Source organism: Pollachius pollachius (genome assembly GCF_949987615.1).
Source record: "Pollachius pollachius genome assembly, chromosome: 4".
NCBI classification, from domain to species: domain Eukaryota; kingdom Metazoa; phylum Chordata; class Actinopteri; order Gadiformes; family Gadidae; genus Pollachius; species Pollachius pollachius.
The window spans coordinates 30,729,128-30,743,718 of NC_136937.1; the positions used below are offsets into that span (position 1 = coordinate 30,729,128).

Sequence of the window (14,591 nt, forward strand, 5' to 3'; positions counted from 1 at the left end):
GTCTTCTGCACTTCTACCAAACAAGCAGCGGCGTTCCGCTTAAACCAAAAGGAAAAGTAAAACGTGACGACGATCGTTTTAATAAAACGACCACAAAAGCGTTTTTATTAAAGTGACTATTAAACTTTCCAACAGTGCAGACGCACTCGTCAAAATGGCCGACACTCCCGGGAACGCCGTCGCGGCGGGGAAAACCCGGCGGGCCGCGCGGCGACCGGACGCGGAACGCGGGCGCGTTAAGCCCGCGTGAACACGCGACTCGAGGGGAGCTGAGACTCATAATCCCGGTTTAGAGCTGAATCCCAGGGCTGTGTAGTGGGGGGGGGGGGGGGTAATGTGATATGGAATGAAAAAGTGTGGATTAGTGGGGGATTATGGGGCAGGGGGGAGGGGCTAAACCCAGGGAGGAGCAGCAGGGGGGAGGGGGGGGGAGGGATTAGGATTAAAGGGGAACGCAGGACGCAGGGTTTCATGACACGGTGTGGAGCGGGGACAGTTTGGTGGCACGCAGGCACATACACACACACTGGGGCAATGATACACACACACACACACACACACACACACACACACACACACACACACTGGGGCAATGACACATACACACACACACACACACACTGGGGCAATGACACACACACACACACACACACTGGGGCAATGATACAAACGCATACACACACACTAGGGCAATGATACACACACACACATACTGGGGCAATGATACAAACGCATACACACATACAAACACTGGGGCAATGACACACACACACACACACACACACTGGGGCAATGACACACACACACACACACACACACACACTGGGGCAATGATATACACACACTAAATCAATGATGCAAACGCACAGACACACAAACACTGAAGCAATGAAACACACACACACACACACACACACACACCATCTGCCGGGCTGCAGGTCAGGGAAGCGTGGTAAGTTATTTTCTGTTTCACCACCACACACACCTTGCAGCTGACAGGACAGAAGGAGGTGTGCTTGCGTGTGTGTGTGCCTGCGTTTTATAGGCTTGAGTGAATTTAATATCCCCCTTTGTGTTTGAGGGGAGAAGGCAGAGAGAGGCAGAGAGAGAGAGAGGCAGAGAGAGAGAGAGAGAGAGAGAGAGAGAGAAAGAGAAAGAGAAAAAGAAAGAGAAAGAGAGAGAGAGAAGGGGGGAGGAAGGGACCGAGACAGATATGGAGAGAGAGAGAGGCACCAGTGGTGAACATGAATCATTAACTCCCGCCCTGGTTTCATTTCCTCCCGTCTTCTCGCTCTCTTCCCCCCCCCCCCCCCCCTCCTTTGTAGTGCGAACACCACTCATAAATAATACTATATGAATAATATTCATCTGTATTCCCATGCGTGCGTGTGGGGTGTGTGTGAACGGGAATAGAGAATATTTCATAGATTCTGTCATCGCCTGCAGGATTCATGGATTCACGCTTCATGTAGAGATGACACCAGCATGCATTGCTGTGTGTGTGTGTGTGTGTGTGTGTGTGTGTGTGTGTGTGTGTGTGTGTGTGTGAGAATGCTTGCAAATGCATTCATGTGGCATGAAACTGCATGGTGTATGTGTGAATTTGAGTACCAATAAATAAGCTAAAATGTCTGCTTGTGCAAATGTGTGTGCGGGGGAAAATATGTGTGTACGTGTAAATATGTGTGTGCGCACATGCGCACACGCCAAAAAAACGACCAATTTGAGGGGTGTGTGTGAATGTGTGTGAGTGTGTGTGTGTGTGTGTGTGTGTGTGTGTGTGTGTGTGTGTGAGTGTGAGTGTGTGTGAGTGTGAGTGTGAGTGTGTTCGCTTGTGTACCAGTTTCTGGTGGTGGACCTCAAACTCGGTCTGTCGATCGTCCTTCTCCATCCTCAGCTCAGGGACCACCTCCATCTTCATCCCTGTCACTACACACACACACGCGCACACACACAAACACACACACACACACACACACACACCAAGGGTTACCACACAGCAATACGCACGCCAAGACTTTGCACACAGACGCCAAGACTTTGCACACACACACACGCCAAGACTTTGCACACACACACACACACACAAACACACACACTACCTGGTCGTGTGGGCTGTCCTCTCTCGATGTTGGGGCGGCTGTCCACAGGTTCAACTGGAGAGAGAGAATGTCTTAGATATGCATGTAAACGCTTTGGTGTGTCCGTTTCTGCGTGTGTGTGTGCGTCTATATTTATGTCTGTGTACACCAATGACAAATAATTATTCCAAGGCTGTAATATTTGTGTCCTAAAACCATTGAAGAGTGAGGGTGAGTGAGTGAGAGCAGATGCATGAGGGGCTGCATGAGTGAGTGACTGAACGAGTGAGTGAGTGAGTGTTCGCGTGCGTGCGAGCGTGTCTACATCGGTGTGCGTCTTGTGTGTCTGTCTGTGTCTGCACTAATGAGAAGTTATTCCAAGGCTGTTACATTTGTGCCCTAAATCCAGTCAAGAGGAAGTGATCGAGTGAGTGAGTGAGTGAGTGAGTGATCGAGTGAGTGAGTGAGTGAGTGAGTGAGTGAGTGATCGAGTGAGTGAGTGAGTGAGTGAGTGAGTGAGTGATCGAGTGAGTGAGTGAGTAAGAGAGTGCGTGAGTGAGTAAGAGTGAGTGAATGAATGAGTAAGAGTGAGTGAGTGAGTGAGTGAGTAAGAGATTGAGTGAGTAAGAGATTGAGTGACTGAGTGAGTGAATGAGTGCGAGAGTGAGAGAGTGAGTGAGTGAATGAGTGAGAGCTTGAGAGAGTGAGTGAGTGAGAGATTGAGTGAGCGAGTAAGAGATTGAGGGAGTGAGTAAGAGAGTGAGGGAGTGAGTAAGAGAGTGAGGGAGTGAGTAAGAGAGTGAGTGACTGAGTGAGTGAATGAGTGCGAGAGTGAGAGAGTGAGTGAGTGAATGAGTGAGAGAGTGAGAGAGTGAGTGAGTAAGACAGTGAGTGAGTGAGTGAATGAGTGAGAGAGTGAGAGAGAGAGTGAGAGAGTGAGTGCGTGTGTGCGTGTGGCCCTCACCCTGGTTCTGCGTGTTGGCCTGGTTGTTGAAGCTCTCGGGGTGCACGTAGCCCACGCCGCGGCCCAGGTCCAGGTAGTCCTCCTGGGCCAGCAGGTCCAGGCCCTGGGGCCCCGGGGCTGCCTCGCCGAGCTCCTGGTCCGGCATCAGGGCGTCGTTGCCGTAGCTCACACGCACGTCCGTCTGCAGGTTGGCCAGCTGCTGGGCCATCTCCGCCTGGTCCCGCTGGAGCAGCTCTGAGGGAGGAGGAGGAGGAGGAGGAGGAGGAGGAGGAGGGATGGGGAGGGGGCGAGAGAAGAATATTAATACAACTTCAATATTCCCTCCAGTGCAGTGATGAAAGCAGACACTCTAAACAAAGTGTCCGGACACAGTGAATCCACAAAGCGGCAGGTAGAGACAGGACAGCCTAGCAGTGGCTCTGGGGGATTGACCCCCCGCTGGGAGGTTCTGGGTTCCAATCTCAGCGTCTCCAGTCTACCGGTAGGCGTCCTTGATCCAGACGCCCCAACCCTCCCCATCTCCTTAATGACATGAAGCCCCACTGCCAGTCACTGTACATTCTGTTCCCTTTGTTGAACCTTTACGCAACCAGGAAGTCCTCGAGTTTCGGATCGCTCGGATCTCTCACACGCGCGCACACACACACACGCACTACCAAATCCAGCTTAGGAACACAGCAACCGCGTTTTTGTTATCAGGGCTTTGAACCCTTCCCAGGGAGACTCCATCATTAAGCCGTCGACTGTTTCGCGAGGTTGTTCCGTGAGTGGGCGCGAAATCGGGAGAAAGCCTCTCCGGCGAGCTCCGAGCAAATCCCGTCGCCGCGGCAGAGCCTGCATCTGGCGGCGTAGACCCCAACCGCTGTACGCGAGCCTGATAGGAGAGACTCCTCAGACACGAAGGGGAGTCAGCCCTGTGTGGCTTTGTCAATGAAAGATGTGCCGAAACTGCCGCAGTCACCTCAGGCTTTATGAGGACAAGGACACCAGACGAGTGGTGGGACGAGCTGACCGGCTTCCGCGAAAGACTTCGAGACTCACTTGTTCAGCGTTCCTCTAGACTTTGCATCGCCTCCCCCCCAAACGCACTTATTGTATGTTGTACGTCCTGGAACTTGATATACGCAGTTATTGTATGTTGTACGTCCTGGCACTTAATGTACACACTGATTGTATGTTCTACGTCCTTGCACTAATCGTACGTTGTATGTACTGCCGCTTAAAAATAGTACTTAGCATCGTGTAGCGTCTTATCCTAGCTATCTCTGTTGTAGACGGGAAAGGGTTAACCTCGTGATTGTGAGTGCTTGGCACTCGTTTCTATGAACATCCTTACTGTACCGACAGCGATATATTGTTGTTTCTCCTTCACACAAATGTGCTAAATGTAAATGTAGTTCATAAAAAAGGTGCACAGTGTGGTGCATGGGACCACGGGTTGGATGACTAGATAATCAAACGATTCTCCATCGACTACAATTGTGTCGTTTCAGATTAAAACACACATAAACATTGACTTTATGTGTGGCAGGTAGCTTTGGTCTGCTGATCAGCGCGCCCCCTCCCGCTAGAGGGTGGGGTTTATTTGTTTAGAGTTGTGCAAGCCCCGAAGGGTATTGTGATGAAATATGAGGCGATATTTCTTAAGAGTTGCACCGTCGTGGTTGTCTGCGATGATGATGCCGCCCCCGGAGATTAAAAGCAGGAGATGTGATTGAGTGTTACACCGCTTGACGTGGAATTACAACACATTCACCGTTACTGGCGCCATCACAATGGTGACGATGGCGGACAGAAGGTTCTGTACGGAAATAAATGGATCAAACGTGTGGGAGTAGAGAGTGAGCAATCTTTTATTTTGAAGGCTGCCGTTTGTCGTAATTTCCTTAACGCGCTATTAAAAACGGATTTATTCAATTATTTCCTTTTTTTACTTTGCTTTAGTCACTTCTGAGACCTTTCTTTACCTCTTTAGTACGTTTGCCGATTCTTTTTTTTAAATAGAGCAGTAACTAAAACAGGATTGGGGTTTTATAAAAAGGAAATGAAAAGATTTTGATTTGATTTTTGGTAAAGATTTCTATTGTTCGGGAACCCAAGGTTTTTTTCAACAAAAAAATCATCAGCAAAGTATTTAATTTCCAATTGCGTCAATAGGGCCGTGTGTGTGTGCATGTGTGTGTCTGTGTGATGCACACGTAAGTAATTAACCCAGAGACCCAAACTAGCATGACGGACGATCTGCAGTGTGAGGGACACACACACACACACACAGACAGAGAGACAGAGAGACAGAGAGAGAGAGAGAGAGAGAGAGAGAGAGAGAGAGAGAGAGAGAGAGAGAGAGAATTTGAAAGGGAGGAACAGAGATAATAGAGAAGGCGTTCTTTCGCTGACGTGAGGACTTCATTATGCTTCTGCTAAACTCTTCGCCTCCTCTCTTAGGGAACGAGAATGAGGCTGTACGCCTCGCTCGGAGAAAAACCAAACACAACTTACTGCAGCGGGGAATTGGGTTAAGAGAGGCTTGTTTAATTAGGAGATGTATTCTCCCTCGCTTTCTCTCTGTCAACAAAAAAAAAAACCCAACTTGAAATCAGTTCAGATTTAAAAGCCCGATGGGGAATATTCTCCGGCTCTCTGCATTTCATTTGCATTTTTAATGTGGCTAACTCGCGGCGCAACACGTTCGTTTTTTTTTTTTATATGGTCGACTTGATGTGTGAAACAGAACTCGCTGTCAACCGACAGTTTTGCTAAGTAAACACGTCGGTTAAAAACATCGCTCTGTATAATTGGATTTTTAGCGTGATAGGAAGCAAAGTATCCCACTGTGGGCCTGGGGGTCTTCAAACCGCCCCGTGTCAACTTTTGCGTTGACACGGGTGTGAAGGACTTGGAGGCTGGATGAGAAATAGATCTTTGATCGTTCGTCCTCTGCTTTGAACCCAGAAAGAGGCACTGACAGACAGATGGACTGAGAGGACATGCAGAAGGACAGACTGATGGACTGAAAGGAAACAGAAGGACAGACAGATGGACTGAAAGGACAGACAGACAGAGAGAAAGGACAGAGCGACAGAAGGACAGACAGATTGACTGAAAGGACAGACAGAAGGACAGACAGATAGGAGGGGACATACAGAGGGACTGAAAGGACAGACAGAAGGACAGACAGATGGACTGAAAGACAGACAGACAGACAGACAGACAGACAGACAGAGGGACAGAGAGAAAGGACAGAGCGACAGAAGGACGGACAGATTGACTGAAAGGACAGACAGATTGACTGAAAGGACAGACAGAAGGACAGACAGATGGACTGAAAGACAGACGGACAGACAGAGGGACAGAGAGAAAGGACAGAGCGACAGAAGGACAGGAAGATTGACTGAAAGGACAGACAGAAGGACAGACAGACAGGAGGGGACATAAAGAGGGACTGAAAGGACAGACAGATGGACTGAGAGGACAGACAGAGAGTAGGGGACCGACAGAGGGACGGAAAGGACAAACAGAGGGAGGACAGGAAAGACAGACAGACTAAAAAGACAGACAGACTGAGAGGACAAACAGATGGACAGACAGACAGACAAGACAGAGGGACCGAACGACAGACAGAGGTGGCAGATGGACTGAAAGAGGGGCCGCGAGGACAGACAGAGGGATTGAGACCGACCGAGAGGACATTCAGAAGGACTGAAAGACAGACAGATGGACTGAGACGGACAGACAGACAGACAGAGAGACAGAGGGGCCACTCACCGACTTGGTCCTGGATGTCGTCTGCCACCCCGGGGACCTTGTACAGGAGGCCCAGGGACTGGTTCATACGCTCCTCAATCACACGCAGGTGGGTCAACACCTGGGGAGCACACACACACACACACACACACACACACACACACACACACACGTGGACGAGGGGAGGAGTGAGCGAGTGATTTAATGTCCACGCAGTTAACGAGTGGTTCAAAGACATCTTTGCAACAAGCTGAAGCTAATTGTCAGTGAGCTAGCATCAGTAACGACCTTTTAATGGGCAAAACACAATGAAACAAACACACACGTGGACAGAATACATTTCTGTCGGGACAAAACTCAAATCTGAATTGCGAGGAAATGACTCAAGAATTGCGCAACTGATTTCTGGTGTGCCGGTTGGAAGATTGCAATTTATCGGGAGAGTTTGGGAGGGAGGGAGTGAGGAGAGGGGGAGTGAAGTAGGGAGACAGGGAGGGAGGGGAGAAAGAAGGAGTGAAGTAGGGAGACAGGGAGGGAGGGGAGAAAGAAGGAGTGAAGTCATGAGGGGGAGAGGGAGGGATTGAATAAAGAGGGAGGGATTGATTAGAGAGGGAGGAATTGAATAAAGAGGGAGGAATTGATTAGAGAGGGAGGGATTGATTAGAGAGGGAGGGATTGAATAGAGAGGGAGGGATTGATTAGAGAGGGAGGAATTGAATAGAGAGGGAGGGATTGATTAGAGAGGGAGGGATTGATTAGAGAGGGAGGAATTGAATAGAGAGGGAGGAATTGAATAGAGAGGGAGGGATTGATTAGAGAGGGAGGGATTGATTAGAGAGGGAGGAATTGAATAGAGAGGGAGGAATTGAATAGAGAGGGAGGGATTGATTAGAGAGGGAGGGATTGAATAGAAACGGGGAGTGATTGAGCGAGCGAGCGAGGGAGGGTGAGGTCAAGGGTCTGGTGGGTACCTGGGGTCGGATCTGCGCGGCCTTCTTGGGGTCCATCATGCGCACGTGCTCAAAGTGCTTGAGGGTGTGCTGGCGGTCCTTCTGCTCGGCCCGCACGTACTTCTTCAGCAGGCTGAACACGTGGCGGGGCTGCCACGGCAACGGAGAGCGGGGAAACAAGATGGACAAGGTTAATGTTGCCTGGAAGATTGGGGGTAAGATGAATAAGGGGGTGGGGAGGAGGGGGGAGAAAGGATTTGGAACAGTGTTCGACAAAGCGGTGTTGGTTATTCGTTCAGTGTGTTTCCGTCTGTGTGTGTATGTGTGTGTTTGCATCTGTGTGTCTACATCTCTCTTTGTGTGCGTTTTGTCCACCTCTGTGTCCATCTCTGTTTGCGCGTGTCTGCGTGTGACCATCTTTGTTTCTGTTTGTGTGTCCCTGTGTGTGTGTCCATCTCTGTTTGCGTGGCTGTGCGTCCATCTTTGTGTCTGTGTGTGCATCCTTCTCTGTGTGTCCATGTATGCATGCATGTGTGCATGTGTGTGTGCTTGTGTCAACTCTATACTATATACACAGATCAGTGTTTAAGTCCTAGCTTAACACATATCTATGCATGTGTATTCATGCATCTGCATGTGTGTGTGTGTGTGTGTGTGTGTGTGAGGCCCGGCCCTGAGTCAGACTGGTTAGTCTCTTGGGCCGGGTGAGGCTGCACACCCCAGGTTAAACCAGTCAACACACACACACACACACACACACACACACACACACACACACACACACACAGGTGAAGTATCAATCATCTACAAACTTCCACAATAACCCTTCCACACCCCCCCCCCCCCCCCCCCCCCCCCCTCACCTTGGGTGCGTCCTGCTGCAGGGAGGTGAGGTAGCTATCCAGGGCCAGGCGGCGCCGGTCGTTGAGCAGCGCCTCCACGCGCGCCATGTGGGTCTCCACCAGCTGCTGCCGCTCGCTGGCTGCCTCCTGCTCCAGGGAGTCCACCTTGTCCTGGAAACGCTGAGGGCGCCGCCCGGCAGGCCCGCACACACACACACACACACACACACACACACACACACACAGGCAAGGCGTCATTCACACACGGCATGCACACACACACACATCATGCACAAGCACACACACAAACAGGCAAGGCGTCATTCACACACGGCACGTACACACACGCACACAAACAGGCAAGGCGTCATTCACACACGGCACGTACACACACGCACACAAACAGGCAAGGCGTCATTCACACACGGCACGTACACACACGCACACAAACAGGCAAGGCGTCATTCACACACACACACATCCATCATGCACAAGCACACACACACAGGTCACATTCACACATCATGCACGCACACACACATACACACACATCATGCACACACACACACACGTCACATTCACACATCATGCATACACACACACACACACACCATGCATGCATGCACGCACACACACACATCATGTATGCACACACACACACACGTCACATTCACACATCATGCATACACACACACACACACACCATGCATGCATGCACCCACACACACACATCATGTATGCACACACACACACACACGTCACATTCACACATCATGCATACACACACACACACGTCACATTCACACATCATGCATACACACACACACACCCACACCATGCACGCACATAAACGTCACATACACACATACCACGTCACGTACAGACAAACGCACATACAAACGCATGCACACACACACATACACACAGACACACACACACACACACACACACACACACAGACACAGAAATACAGACATTAGGTATAAATAAATAAAGTGGTTTTATTGTAGCACTAATCCCTGTGGGGTAAGAAGATATTGAAACATACTGCACGTTCAAGGCAACGTGTAAAATGATGGACGCCTGGCCCCTAAAAAACATATTTTTCCCATTTATCTGAATTATGCTGAATTGATTGAGCTGGAATGTCGACAGAGCGACACAAAAATGTTACAATCACCATTTATCAAAAATCGATCACGTCTTCCAGAAACAACAGTTTTTCTCCGTTTCGTCAACACGCTGGCTGCCAGTCAAACAAATGTCATAATTCACCAGGAAGAATATCCTCGTGGCGTTGCGAAGGCTAAACGGTGGCGCGTCGGTGTGGGCGGTTATTTATTACATCATTACATCGTTACGACGCATTTACCATGAGGGATGACTGGCACCGTCATGTTTTCCCACTCATAAACGATCCTCCACGTGACTATTCACACTCAGAAGCGAGGATCGTCAACACACCGAGTGGAGGCCTGCCGAGGCTGTTTCCACGGCAACAGACATCCCAGGGAGGAACATCAAACGCACAGCGCAACGTGACACAGTGAGGGATGACGGGATGATGCACGTCTGTGAGTGAGTGAGAGTGTGTGCGTGCGTGTCTGGCGTAAGGGGGGGATTTGAGTGTGTAAACGTATGCAGTGCGTGTGTGTGCGCGTGCGAATAATAATCCATTAAACCACACCCCATTGACGCAGTACTGATTGCGCAACATAGCTCCAGCTAGCTTCGGCGCTAGCTAGGAGGACCAGAGTGCTAGCGTCGGTGGGTGCTGCGCGCGTGTGTGTAAATGTGAGTGCGTATCCAACCTGGATGACGGCTTTCTTGTCGGAGCGCTGCAGATTCTTTGCCTCCTTCTCTGCCTCGTCCCACTCCCTCATCACCTGCACACACACACACACACACACACACACACACACACACACACACACAATCCCCATGGTCACATGATCGGCCTTTGAGTCCAGAGATCCACATGATGTTGATGTCTGAGTCCGACCTAGGGATTAGCTTCTAGGACACTAATGTATAACGACACTGTGTGTGTGTGTGTCTGTGTGTGTGTTGAGCACTGTCTGTGCAGCGGTTGAGAGGGGGTTAAGCCTTTAGGAACCTCATCCACCCTTGTGTGTGTGTGTGTGCGTGCGCGTGTGTGTGTGTGTGTGTGTGTGTTTGTGTGAAGATGTTTCGAGCTACGTGTCTTCTTGGAACCATGGTATAACCAGCCAGCCTGTGTGGCGCATTTCATGTACAACATCGCTTGTTATAATGCTCCAACACGACAGTACTTATAAAACAAATAGGTCGTAGCCATGGTGATAACGAGCCCACTCCCTCCTACAACTCTTATCCCAAAACACGTTCTCTCTACAGCCTTTTGTCCATTCTGGGCTACTGTAGAAACATGGCAGTGCAACATGCCCGCCCCCCATGTAACTGAGGAACCGACACACAGCAACTCTTATTCTCATGGGGTTATACACTCATTAAAACATATTTAAGAGTGTAACGTTCCATTACTGCCAAGTCCGTACCACCAGATACCACTAAAGTCTACATATTGTGCCTTTAACGGTCGCAATGTTTCAGCGATGCCTCAAACGCAACAGGAAGGACTTTTGGAGTCGACAATGAAAGAAGTCAACAGCTCTGTGTACAAAGGGGCCATAAGGGGTTAAAAGCCTTAACGAGTTACTTGTGAGAAAAACTACAAAAGAGAACTACAAAGAACAAAAGTCCCTAAACTTGGCGGCATGACTTGGCAGCGAGATAGGAGCTTCCTTCCTGTGGCTCACAAAATGGCAGTTGGGTCGGAGGGGTGGCTAATCTGGGTCGCATGGGGAAAACTCGTACCCGTCTATTAATTAGTCAGAAGAAATAGAATACAAACATAATTAAACATACTGAAATATGTTCCGAACATTCTTTAGAAGTTGGCCGAATGTTTACGTTTCTTCGTTACCGTTATCTTAACGGGAAAATGTCTTCCTGTCTCACTCCCACATTCCTGTCTGACCGGATAGGGGCGTGGGTTCCCGGTACCACCATCAGTCAAGTGCACCATCTCTCTCTACCTCTCTCTCTCTACCTCTCTAACTCTACCTCTCTAACTCCACCTCTCTAACTCCACCTCTCTACCTCTCTCTCTCTTCCCCTCTCCCTCTACCTCTTTTACTCTCCGTCTTACATTTCCAGCCCTCCATCTTCGTCTCTCTCCTGCCTCCTCCCTACTCCCTTCCACACTCTCCCTCCATTTCCTGTTCCCACACCAAATTCCTGTTCTCACTTCCTTCCTACCATTCCTCTGTCCCGAATCCCGCCCAGCCGCGGTGGAAAACACCATGTACCCCCCCCTCGATTCACCCTGCTACGGTCCAACCGTGGGCCTAACTACCAGTGTTTTGGTTTGGTTGGGTTCTTTGTTTAGGATTTGTCGTCGTCGTTTGTTGTCTGTTTGCGTTGTTCTGTTTGGTTTCACTTGTGTGTCGGAGTGTCCTTGTTCGTGTGCTTTTGTCGTCATTTGTGTGTTTGTGTAGTTCTGTTTCGGTTTCGTTTGTTGGAGTGTCTTCGTCTGTGTTCATTTGTCGTCGTTTGTTCACCTTGTTCTTTGTGTTTATTAATAGTCGTTCTTTTGTTTGGGTTATTTGCATGTCCTGTTTTGTTTGTATGCATTGTGTTTTTTTTGTCTTCTGTGATTTGAGTGTCCTTGCTTGTGTTGTGTGCGCTTTGTGTGTTACGATTTTGTGTGTGTTTTGGGAACTTGTTGTGCGTGTCTGTTTTTGTGTGTGTGTTATGTCTGTTTTATGTTGTGTGTGCTTACCTTGTGAGTGCGTTGTGTGCCTGAGTGTCGTGTGTGTGCGTCGTGGCTGTTTGCGTGTGCGTTGTGAGAGCGCCGTTTGTGTCAGTGCGTTGTGTGTGTGTGTGTGTGCGCGCGTCGTGCTGTGCGAGTGTCGTGTGCATCGAGGGCCTGTACCTGGGCCATGCGGTCGCGGTGCTTGGCCTCCAGGCTCTCCTTGGCCTTCTGGAAGCGGGCGTGTTCGTTGTCGTCCCCGGCCGACTCCAGGTAGTGGTCCACGGCGTCGGGGGTGGTGGGGGAGGCGGTAGGCACTGGGGGGGGGGGGTAATGGTGGCGGAGAAATGAGGACGAGGGTGAGAATAAAGGAGGGGCGAGTTGGTGGAGGAGGAGGAGGAGGAGGAGGAGGAACGAGAGGGAGGAGGAGGGGGAGAATAAAGGAGAGGCGAGTTAGTGGAGGAGGAGGAGGAACGAGGGAAGAGGAGGGTGTTTGAGGAGGAGGAGGAGGAGGGTGTTTGAGGAGGAGGAGGAGGAGGGTGTTTGAGGAGGAGGAGGAGGAGGGTGTTTGAGGAGGGTGTTTGAGGAGGAGGAGGAGGAGGAGGAGGAGGAGGAGGAGGAGGAGGAGAAGGAGGGGGAGGAGGAGGAGGGAGCAGCATCAGGATGTGGTAGGGGAGGGGATAATGGCGTTTGGAGAAAATTAGTCAACATCATAATTTCTTTCCCAATTTTGTTCAGTCCCACATTATGACAGCGACTATGTTTAATCAATCCTCTTTAAGTTGTGGGGGTTAAGACTTCTAGAGTGTCTGGCATGGAGCAAAACTACAGAGAGGTGTGGAGCACCATCCAATAACTATCGATTTAGATGATCCAGAACCCGTTGTCCACCTCCAATTATTTCGGAAATGTTTTACTGTTACACACTATTACGCAATATTACACACATTACAATGACATGTTAACGTAGGACGGCCACCACCAAGAGACACATTATTAAACACACCACACACACACACAATAGAAAGGGTTAGTCGGAGCTCAGGTGTGGAAAAAAACAGGGAAGCTGCTGAAGGAGTTAGCTTAGCAACAAGCTTGTTGTAGCTATAGATTGGAGCTGGTTTAGCAACAAGCTTGTTGTAGCCTTAGATTGGAGCTGGCTTAGCAACAAGCTTGTTGTAGCAATAGATTGGAGCTTGCTGTGTTAAGAGTTAGCTTAGCAACAGGCTTGTTGTAGCTATAGATTGGAGCTAGCTGTCTTAAGAGTTAGCTTAGCAACAAGCTTGTTGTAGCTATAGATTGGGGCTGGTTTAGCAACAAGCTTGTTGTAGCAATAGATTGGAGCTAGCTGTGTTAAGAGTTAGCTTAGCAACAGGCTTGTTGTAGCAATAGATTGGAGCTAGCTGTGTTAAGAGTTAGCTTAGCAACAGGCTTGTTGTAGCAATAGATTGGAGCTGGCTTAGCAACAAGCTTGTTGTAGCCATAGATTGGAGCTAGCCGTTGTAGGGCTGGTTTAGCGAAAAGCTAGTCGTAGCAGTCGCCCTGAGCTGGCGATGCACCCAGAGACAGAAGAGCTGACCCCGCCCTGGCTCCACTGTGGGTCTCTGCCTGCCAAGAGGTGCCGTCGTGAAACTTTATCCGGAGCGCCAAACCTCTCCCTAGCCAAATCCCCGCTCTTTAGATTCGTCCCGGGGGGGGGCTTCCTGTGAGAGATGAACTGCCGTTTTTGGCGGCCATCTTACCACCGGTGTCTCGCCCTCATTAAATGTAGCGTTGAAGATGAACGTCTCCTTCATGGCGCTCGTTTAATCCGTGAAGAGGCCGCTGTGTGCCGTGAACCCACACACCGGGGGGGGGGGTGTGTGTGTGTGTGTGTGTGTGTCTGTCCTTGTTATGCCAAGCCGTGATATAATCGAAACACGAAAACAACTGCTGGTTTATATCATCTAGGCCAAAATATATGACAACCTCCATATTTTCTGTGTTGCATATCTTTGGAAAAATGCATTGCAGCATCTGGAGGGAGCACACACACACACACACACACACACACACACACACACACACACACACACACAAGGGACTAATTATTGGAAGAAACTGAAAAGGGCATATAAGTGTTGAAGTCTGTGTGTCCATGGGGCCCTGTGTGTGTGTGTGTGTGTGTGTGTGTGTGTGTGTGTGTGTGTGTGTGTGTGTGTGTGTGTGTGTGTGTGT

General features: G+C 49.7%; 1 protein-coding gene across 1 annotated transcript in view; it reads right to left on the reverse strand.

Moving 5' to 3' along the window:
* The window catches only part of appa (amyloid beta (A4) precursor protein a), a 42,391-nt gene that overhangs the window by 2,799 nt on the left and 25,001 nt on the right, over positions 1 to 14,591 (reverse strand). The window contains exons 8-15 of the mRNA XM_079735245.1: positions 12,558 to 12,691; positions 10,393 to 10,467; positions 8,603 to 8,761; positions 7,761 to 7,889; positions 6,811 to 6,910; positions 3,046 to 3,279; positions 2,103 to 2,156; positions 1,841 to 1,929 (exon numbers count right to left, since the gene is read on the reverse strand). Coding sequence (XP_079591371.1) covers positions 1,841 to 1,929; positions 2,103 to 2,156; positions 3,046 to 3,279; positions 6,811 to 6,910; positions 7,761 to 7,889; positions 8,603 to 8,761; positions 10,393 to 10,467; positions 12,558 to 12,691 — 974 coding nt within the window. The remainder of the gene's footprint in view (positions 1 to 1,840; positions 1,930 to 2,102; positions 2,157 to 3,045; positions 3,280 to 6,810; positions 6,911 to 7,760; positions 7,890 to 8,602; positions 8,762 to 10,392; positions 10,468 to 12,557; positions 12,692 to 14,591) is intronic.